This window comes from Ailuropoda melanoleuca, chromosome 2 (assembly GCF_002007445.2).
Source record: "Ailuropoda melanoleuca isolate Jingjing chromosome 2, ASM200744v2, whole genome shotgun sequence".
Classification (NCBI taxonomy): Eukaryota; Metazoa; Chordata; class Mammalia; order Carnivora; family Ursidae; genus Ailuropoda; species Ailuropoda melanoleuca.
Genome location: NC_048219.1, coordinates 131,126,166 through 131,136,432, shown reverse-complemented (window position 1 = coordinate 131,136,432; position 10,267 = coordinate 131,126,166). Strand labels below are relative to the sequence as shown.

Here is a 10,267-nt window from a genome sequence, read left to right as displayed (position 1 = left end):
TGGAGTGGTACCCCCCAGATACCTCCCAAAGCAAGTTTTAAGCTCAGAGCTTAAATACCGACCGTTCCGAGTTTGTTCTATGAGGCCTTACCCCACTCCAACCCCGCCCAATCCCCCTGAAACATCCCGCTCAAGAAATGTAGGCCGGTCTGTGTTTGCATTTACAGATTGGCCACTCATCTCCAAGGCCTCGTATTTAAAGACCGGGATTTGCGACATCTGCCTAAAGCTGTGGTCAACAGCCTATTCTGACACGCATTTCAATTACATCCTACTCTTGCCCAAAGCCTCCCGCCTGTGAAATTTAAAGAAAATCTTAATTCCTTATTTAACACCCTCCTCTTCCTGCTCGCATTATTTCCTACTTCAGAGAAAATCAGGTAGCTATGATGAGGAAGTGCCTACATTTTCCTGGGGGGGAAAAAGTGCAACAGTGAAACTTGTCTCATAGGGAACTAAGTTACTTGTAAATAGGAAGGAAAAAGTAATTACTGGTAGTGCTATAAAACAAATTTAAGCGGGAAATGGGAGGTGATTCCCATTACACAGACTGCCCCATATTCCAGTGGGGATGGGCTATTCTTCCTTAACCCTTAAAAGTATTCACCTATAATAAATTATTTTCAAACTGTAAACTGCTTTCAAACACCATAGCGTTTTACCAGATTTATTTACTTGTTATACACAGACGATACAAACGAGCAAAAAACAAAACGTTTCTCAATGGAGTGTGTACTTGTATAAATTATTCAGTTCACAGACAAAACGAAACAAATATAAAAATCACAACATTAGATTTACAGAAGAGTCAAAATATACACACGTTTAGACCCTGAATTCCTATTAGGAAAAATCCCCCCATGGACTGGAATCTAGATTGAATATTGTGTATGATGCATATTTCACATTAATTTTAAAATACAAAAAAAAGTATAGGTTTGCTACACAACATTAGAAATCCTACTAATCTATTTCCAGGGGGATTAATGCTCCTTATCAAATATAACAAGACTTAGAGGGGGGGAAAAACCAGTCTTACTTGCATTAATGCTAGTGTTTTCCCAAGGAAGTCAAATTTCAGCTGTTTCTAGGTGGCAGGGAAATCATTTTCAAAACTAAAATGCAGTAAAATATACAACTCACACAATTTATCTTCACTAGACTACACTATAGTTACCAACAATTCAGTCATCTATATCATTAGTAGAATATTCATTACAAAGATTTACAGCATATAAAGGTGGAGGGGGGACTGAAAAGATATTCAGAAACAGTTTGTCAGCATATTTGGCACCTGCACAGACCAGTAATGGATTTGGCACTTTGGGGAAAAACAAATAAGGCAAAATAATATTGCTGATGTCGAGCTATTCTATTGGGGGAAGGGGGGTGTTGGGGTGGGACATACAACTCCAGTTAACTTTGCTTTGCAGGCATCATGCCACTTAATGGACTTGCCTATGAACAGACACCTATCCTTTACAGGTGTTTGGTCGGATTCTCCTTAGCTATTTGTGTGCATTAGGGCACAGAGTAATTATTTCATGCAACGGATTGAGGAGAAGTGAGAAACCCATCATTATCTATCAAGTAATTCATGTTTCCAGAGCCTCTTAGAATATTGTTAATTATCTCACAAGGCAATTTTTTAAAGTGGAGGGGGGTGGAGAAAATGGCAAAGAAAGGAAAAGAATGGAAAGATTAAGCGTGAACTGGTTTTGTGCCTTGACGATGAGAATAAAAACTAGCCATTCGTTACAATAAATTAACACTATATACAGTCATTTCACAGGCTTTGTTCCACTAAAATTATTAACATCCCTACCATCCATCCATCCATCCACTCGGGGATAAGAAAGGAGGCGCTGGGTGGGTCCAGGTTCTAGAGTCAACATCCTACGGTTAATGGGGAGGCCGAGACTTGGAGGGTCGGAATCGCTGCTGCCTGACAGGACTGCCCAGGTCTCCTAAAGGTGAAGAGTTTCATTACAAGAAAGAGAAGGAGAGGGTGAGAAAAAGACGAGAGGGAGGAGGCTTGTTAGGAGTATAACTTCATAGAAGGAGAGTAAGGAGGAAAACCAAAAGGTTTACAGCAAAGTTGAAGGTCGGTGTGCTAACTGCAGAAACTGCTGTGCAAAAAAAGGTTAAAATCGCACTCGGAGACCTGTGCTTATTCGTTGCAGACGGTATTCGAGGGCCAGATAACATGAGGGGGTGCGCGAGGTGGGCCGTGGGGAGGAAGTGCTGGGGAGAGCTGCGAGGGGCTGGCTGGGGGGCCGGGCCGGGCGGGGCGCGGGGCCGGGCGGGCAGGGCCGGCCTAGCTGTGCGAGTAGAAGCCNTGCGCGCGCCCCAGCCCGACGGGTCGGCGTAGTAGCCGAGCGGGCGGCCGGTGCAGCCCGCCGCCTGCAGCGGCAGCGCCTTCACGCCCGCCGCCGCATAGGAGAGCAGCGTGGCCGCGTTGCCCGCGAAGTCCGTGGCTGTGTCGTAGGCCGAGGCGGCGAAGTCCAGCCGGTTGTTGGCGGGTGTGACAAACCAGCGCTGCGGCGACGGCGCGCCCGGGTCCTCGGCCTGCTGCGGCGACAGCAGCCCGTTGGTGTGGGGCACACTGCGGTCCGTGCCCGGCCCGGGGCCCGCGCCCGCACCCGGGTGGAAGCGGGCCTTGGCGTAGTTGCTCACGAACTGGTCCTGCAGGAAAGAGCCGGCCATAGCGTAACGGGCCCCGGGCACGATCTGCGAGCGCGGGGAATCGTTGGGCGAGGGGGTCAGGCGGTCCATGTCGCAGCCAGTGTAGATCCTGCGAGGGAAGGAGAGAGAGAGAGAACCGAGGGGTGGCAGAGAGGTCCCCTCGGGAGGCAGAAGGGAAGGCCACCTCCACTTTTCGCCCACCCCCACACTCTCCGTCTGTAACTTGAGGTCCAGGGTGGAGACGGACGAAAGGTCACAGACCTGCGTCCTCCCCAAAATAAAATAAATCGTGAAATTGTAAAAAGGTCGATTTGTCTATTCAGGGACCTAGGCAAAGAGGAAGGTTTCTCTGTTCCCTCGCGCTCTCTCGCCAACTGTACAGGGAATCAGAGAGGGGAGCACAGCTGGGGATTCTCATCCCACTTCTCCAGTGTCTGTATAAACATTCGGGCAGATTTGCCCAGGGACTAAAGCGTTACTTGTCCAGTGGGCCTTTCCTGTGCAGTGAGAGTTTCTGAGCAAAATTTCTAAACAAGATACCCATTTCTTCACTCTTTGAAGAACACTTTCTTCCATTTGATACACACGCAGGCTATCCAGGTATGAATCACCAAAGACTGGCCTTCACCAGTCTTCTGAGCCTTGAGGACTGCTACTGGAAGTCTCCACAGTGCTTACTGTCCATTGTTTCCCCCGTGTGATCCTTTAACCCCCACCTCTACCAGTACTAACAAGAATTACTACTTGGAAACGAAGTCATCAATCAGAACTCTTTTACAAAAAAAAAGGTATACTTTTTCTCTCTTTCTTTCTTTTTCTTTCTTTTTGTTTTGTTTTGTTTTTTTGTTTTTTTGTAAAGTAAGCTCTATGCCTAATGTGGGGCTTGAACTGACCACATGAGATCAAGAGTCACCCCCAGGATCAAGAGTTGCCTGCTCTACTGACTGAGCCAGCCAGGTGCTCCAAGAAAAAGTGTTCTTTACTCTGACCTTTTCCTAGCTTTTGAACCGTTACTGGTAAAAATAATAATAATTTAAAAAATAAGTAAATAAAAATTAAAATTTAAAAAAAGACAAAAAACAAAACAAAAAAACACCAAAACCACCTTTGGGGCTAACTCTTACAGTGATTATCAACCTCCTCCAAGCAATCTCCCACCGGTAATAGCTAACCCTTATACAATTTGACCATGTGCCAGGCACAGTTGTCTAGGACTGTACAGATAGTAATTTAGTTAACCATCACAACGATCCTCCCAGTTATGTAGCATTATTATCCCACCTTACAGATGAGAAAACTGAGGCAAAGGGAAGTTAAATAACTTGCCCACAGACAGTAATAGTGTTACTGGGAATCACCTTAGGTGAAATAAAAATTAACTCTAGGCCCTGGGCCTAGAAAATCCCATTAGAATTGAGAGAGAACCGGAGACTAGATCAAGATTGGTAGAAGTGTTTTCTCCTACACATAGACACATGCCTCCCTTTTTATTTAGCTCACACATAAATGTTTTAATCTTTAATCAACACACTGTTTTGAGAGAGAGCCTCAGTCTTGTCAGAGCTTAATCCTTTGGGGAGGAGATTCCCTGGTGAGTGGCCAAGCAACCTTCTAGTCCCCCTGAACTTTTATTGCTCACCCTGTTTCTCCAAAAGTGAGCCATGCCCAAGATATCAACATAAAAGGGGAAAGGGTGGGTGGCATAAGCCATTCTGCTTTCCCCTATCCCCTAAAAACTAAGGTCTCCATTTGTATAGATAAAGAAGCTTTTATGGAAAGTATACAGTTTAAGAATCAAAAAAAAGTGGCCTTTCCTGCAGAAGTCAGCCAGAGGAGGGCAGGTGAGGGTGATGCTGCTGCCCAGGTCCATTCTGCTTACCACACAAACTTTCCCTCCTGAAATTTAATTCCAGTTTCAAATAAGGAGAGGGAGGCAGGAAGGGAACATAACCAGCAAGGTGCAAATATCTTCTCTGTTTACCACCACAATATTTTAAAAAGAAAAAAGCAGCCTGCAAAAGATACAGTTTAGATGCCCATCCAGGTCCCAATCCACTTGGGATTACCGAATTGATTTGTGCAAAATAAAATGCTTTGGAACAGATGTTCGCAACAGAATTAAACGCTCAAAACCTACAAGATCCCCTAGTACAGAGACCAGTATCTCTGGTCTCCAGGGCCACACACTTTCCACAGTGCCGGGTCCACATTTTTAGATTGTGAGGACTAGAATAGCTGAGTTTTTATTCTGGGGAATCATCTTGATGAGCCTTGCTTCCTCAAAACTACTTTTAAGGGAGGCACATGACAGTTATAGGCGGAAATATCAATGACTCTCTTTTCAATTTGTAATAAAAAAAATCAGGAGGGAAGTTTGTTATCTACCTGGCGATGGACTAGAAGCAGCCACTTGTCTATTTCTCCACAAAATTGACCTATTTCTGGTCAAAGACAACTTCAACTTTGCAGCTCTATCCCAGGCACTCGATGCAAGCCATGAAATTAAAATGTATGTAGACTTCCCTTTTATGGTCAGAATAAAAGCGGGGGGATTCTAACAACCCAGATTTAGATTTTGCTATATCACACTATCTGAACTCTTGGGCACTATGTCTGAACTCCGAGCAAGAATGCTGGAACAAGCCCAGAAAGCACTAAGTTTATATCTCCTGTTGCCCCCAGAGAACATCATTTTGATAGAAAAGACACGGAGATGAGCAAAGGAGGCCTGGAGAACAGGGTACCAACACGTTTAATTAAAACACACCTAGATGCAAAAGATAAAAGGAAATATTTTTCTTTTGAAGCTTATAAATAATACACAGCAACAGCACCTGGGTCCTTCCCAAAGCCTGAAATAACTGTAACAGCGGCTCTGCTTGTGACCTTGCCTATGGTGGGTTCACATTTTTATTCAGTCCATAGTAAACTTGCATAGGAAACGCTATTACACAAAACTTGGAAATAGGTAAATAAAAGTCACATATGCCAAGGAGAATGTAACAACTGCCAGAGCCACATGCACTTTCCGGCAGAGTCGGGCGGTTTCAGACACAGACAATCTGAGCTTTGCATCTCCAGCGCCACACACAGCTCCCGCACCCAGGAACCGGGGCAGCTTCCCCAGCCAGCCAGCCCCACAGGCCCGCCAACAACTTTGAAATTCATAAGAAAGATAAAAATAAGTGGAGGAAATCTTTGACCAAAATCACAAAAGCACCAAGCCAGAAAGTCACCAGAAAGAAGGGGAGCCCATAAAAGGGCAAAGGAAAACCTTGGAAACAACCTTGTCTTCACACACTCGAGCTTCCAAAAGCCTTGTACACAACAATCCACCTTTGACCTAAAGCCCAATTCCACAACTACTTGAGAAGGAAAGTGCAAAATTACTTACGTGTCATAATTATCCCGAAATCCTTTTGCAAAGGGGTTGTGATCTATTTTCAATTGTGTAATCTAAAAAAGATTTTTAAAAAAGATTAATACGATCTCACCTTCTATGTAGTGGGTTAGGCGTTTACGAATGTATCACCACTCTTTACAGGGGCTTAAGGCCCACAAGTTCATTAAGTAGCAAGGTTTCCCTACCTGAAAAATTTGAGGGAATGAATAGAAAGGGAAAAAAGAGAGAGTGTCATGAAGTTATGAGGAACATGTTTAAATTAATGATGCCTAACACTAAAGGATTGCTTTCAATTAGCTCTCCCACTTGTTCCAAGTCAGTTCAAATGCACATTTTTTTACAAAAAAGACAGAAATCTTTAAGAGGCACTTGAATTCATCCCAAAATATTGTCTATTTTAAGTGTTTCACCACATTTTTAAAAGTTGGTCACTTCTGATTGACAACCTCAAGAACCCATAACTGCATCTTAAAATCAGCTTTAATTTAAAATAAATGCATATTTTCATTTTTGATACTTTCATTTAAGTTTTTTAAAAAACCCACCGTCACTCCTAGTAGTCAGATCAACAGAAGTAAAATAAGTTTTGGCAAACTTGCAAATGTTGAAGAGGTCCAAGTGCTTAAAAGAAAAAAAAAACCTCGTTCCACAGCTTCCAATAATTTGATTTATTGTACTTTTTAGATATGTGAATGTGTCTGTTCTTTTGATCACCCAAAAAGTGATGTTTATTTCAGCCATCGGTTCTGAGACTTTAATTATTTATTTATTTATTTATTTATTTATTTATTTATTTATTTTTAGATAATGCCAAAGCTTGCCAATAATAAAATGCAGGGGGAAATCTGCTTGTTTTCTAAATGGAAGAAGAAGTCAAAAAAAAAAAAATGAAAGCGAGAGAGAGGAGATTTAAGCTATTCTAGTTTGAGAACTAAATTAAAATTCCCAAAAGAAGAGGCCCTAGAAATCCTGGGCCCCTCAAAGGTGGCCCTTGTGACCCGCGATGGGGACGACTAGGAAGCGTTTTCCCACCGGCAAGGTATTCAGGGAAGGTGCCCAGCAGGCCCCTAGCCCTCCGCCTAAAAGGCGCAGCAGAGCCAGCTGTTGCTGCTGTTAGTGCCCGAGCCCGGAAAGGCCGGGGCTGCGGGCTGGGCCGGGAGAAGCCGGAGCCGCCCGCCGCGCGCCCAGCCCCCAGGCCTCCTTACATCGGTGTTCTGGTAGGCGGTGACGGCGATGAACTGTGTCTCGGGGAAAGTGAATGTCTGCACGCGGCCAGGCTGGCTGGTGTCCTCCGTGCCGTCCTCGTTCACTTCCACCACATGCAGGCGGGGCTGGTACTTGTGCAAGGATTGTAAAACCACCATCTGTCCGGCGGAGAGAAAGGGGAGCGCGGGGCGGCGCGTTAGCGCGGTCAGTGTGCGCTGGGCTGGGGCCGCGGGCGGTGCTGGGGCTGGCTGGTGCCCACCGACCGGGCTAACTGACCGCGGGACTCGCCGGGCTGGTGACTGGCTAGCTGGGGCCAGACCAGCCCTGGTTCCCCCGGGAGCAAAGATCACCGGAGTACCGGAGGAAAACCGAACCCGACTGCCTGTCGTCAGGGCCTCCCGATCCGCCTAGCCCTCCTTCTAGGAGGAACAAAGATTTTTTTACAACCCCAGATCCTGTGGGTTTCCTTCTCGAAATCAACCAAGTATTTGTACAGTTCTTGGGAAGGTCGGGAACTCGGGAATTGGGCTGGGGCAAGAACTTTATCGGAGGGTAGAAATAGAATTTTTAAAAGGTCTTTTTAATGAACCAAAGAAACATATGTCCAGTTTCTCATGCTGATTTAAACTAATGGACTGCATGTTAGCGAGGGACATGTGTGTGTGAAAGAGAGAGAGAGAGAAGAGAGAGAGTGTGGGGGGGAGGAGCGCTTGAGCCACTGACCTGCCCATTGTTGTTTGAAGCTCCTTTGTTGTTTGTAAGTTTTAATTTTCCAAAAGAGATTTCTTGGCGCATCCAATGAGCCCCCGTGTTGGGGGAATCCGGATGCATATAGACCCGATTTCCTAGAGAAAGAAATACGTTGTTTACACATGCCCGGGGCACTGCCCAGTCCCAACTCCTCAACTGCATAGGACACACACACACACACACACACGCACACACACACACCTTATTGCACAGTGAGGCCCATTAGCTGGGGGTTTTTTAGGCCTCCCTTTCTTCCTATTAACTGGAGATGATTAAAATAGCTTTTGCATAATCCTCCCCCTTCTCGCTGCTCAGTCTGTCCCCCTATTCCCCTCGTTTCCTTTTAGAAGTCATTGGCCGATCGTTTTAAAAGTCTCTCGAGCCAGTCCACAAAGGCTTTAATTAATCATTCTCACCTAAATAAGTGTCAGGAAAATGTGTTAATTGGAAGGACTTGCCTTGCACATTGGTGTCCGCTTTGCCGCAAGGAACCCATTTGCCTCCTTGAAACCTCCAGTGATTGGGATCCGCCAAAATCACATCCACAAAAATATTGTAATGAGCCGTGGGATCGAGACCAGAAATGTTAAAACTTAAAAAAGGAAACATGCGCCTATTTAAATTAAGGGGGGGAGAAAACAAGAGAAAAAAACACATAAATGTTAAAGATTAAATGGAAGAAGCGCGGCGCCAGATAGCAAAGCAAAACTTGTTCTTCCAGCGTCGATGAGCAATGTTTGCTGGGTTAGAGAAGGGGTGGTGGGGGAGGAAAAGAAGTGAGGCTTGAAGTCGGGGAGATCGGCGGTGAACTGGAGTGCGGAGTCGGCAGGTGTCACTGCCCAGGTGGAGAGTGAGGTTGGCGACCCGCACCTCCACCTGCCCTTGGTTCCGGGCGTTGATGCGTCCCTACAATTTCCCAGCCGCAGGCCGGGACTCTCCCTCTCTTTCGCCTTTCTCCGGCCCCTGCCTGGTTCTCTGACCACCTTTCTAGAGCGGGAACCCCCTTACCAACATCACCGCGGCGCTTATGCCTTCCACTTTCCCTTTTTCCAAAACCAGCCAACTCCAGGGCGCACCAGAGCGCCTTCCACTCCGCTCCCGACCCCAAAAGATCGCTACCGGGGTTAGTCACACCCGGCGCACTTGCCCCCCGGGCCGTGCCTGGAGCAGCGACTGCCGAGAATGCAGCGTTACCTTCCCTGCTTGGTGATGATCATCTCCGTTTGGTGGCGGTGAAATTTCAGCCAGAGGGGCCTGTTGCACAGGTACACCTGCGCTTTGCCGGGTACCAGTCCGGGCTGCGTGGAAGAGAACTGGTAGAACGGGGCTCCTTGGTAGGAGTGGCTGTACTGCTGTGGGTAGGGGTAGCCGGCCGCGGGGTAGCCCTGCGGTGAGGAGTTGGACAGGAGGCTGTTGTAGGCTCCGTTGGTGATGACCGGGTGGTGGGCCATGTAGCGGCTGGGACTGCCGATGGAGAAGGCGGGGTGCGCCGGTCCGTGCTGGCCGGGGTACGGGAACATGGCACTGGGAGCAGTGGCCGCAGACTGTGGCTGGCTGGACTGAGAGAGGAGGTAGCGATCTGCAGCAGAGCCATCGAAACTGTGACGAAGCTCAGAGACCCCGTCCAAGACAGGAGAGAGTTTACTTCTCTGGACGTCCCCTGGTGAGTCCTTGGAGTCAGGAAAATTGTCTGTATCTGACTGATTCGTCATCCCCCTGGTAATTTTTTTCAAAGGTGAACTTCTCTCCAGGTTGTCAGTGGTCGAGATAATGGGATGATCGTGCAAGACAAGCTCAGATCCGCCTGAATGTGGGTAGCTGCTGCTCACATTGAGAAATTTCTTGGAGAGCATGATAGAAGGAGAAAGGCAGTGCTCCAGCTGCATAGCTCTAGAACCTGAACACTCGCCCTCCTGTCCCTGGTTTTTAAAGTCCTATTTATCATAAACTAGAAATCCACAGACCCCCTCACTAGACAGAAAGCACTTCAACCAGCAAATGCTTCTCAAAGGTTTGATTTACTTTTTTTTTTTCCCTGGGAGAAGAGATTGGCCAATTGACACTATGCAGCAATCAGAAAAGGCTCACTTTTGATCTTGCTGCTTGTGCAGCCGATGAAACGGCTCCTGCCATTGGTTAACTGCTGACAGTAATTTAATTAGATAGACATTAATTAGGATAATCACCTGGCTCCTGGTCGCGACGATCATGGCAAATTGAAGG

The 10,267-nt window shown here is 46.6% G+C and overlaps 1 protein-coding gene across 1 annotated transcript; it reads right to left on the bottom strand.

Moving 5' to 3' along the window:
* Positions 1-2,052: 2,052 nt before the first annotated feature.
* TBR1 (T-box brain transcription factor 1) lies at positions 2,053-10,073 on the bottom strand. The gene is made up of 6 exons (XM_034642171.1): positions 9,239-10,073; positions 8,503-8,657; positions 8,018-8,139; positions 7,294-7,452; positions 6,080-6,141; positions 2,053-2,794 (listed from the first exon to the last, which is right to left on the bottom strand). The coding sequence occupies exons 1-6, from the start codon at positions 9,928-9,930 to the stop codon at positions 2,053-2,055; spliced, it is 1,932 nt and encodes a 643-aa protein (XP_034498062.1). The 5' UTR covers positions 9,931-10,073.
* Positions 10,074-10,267: the final 194 nt, after the last annotated feature.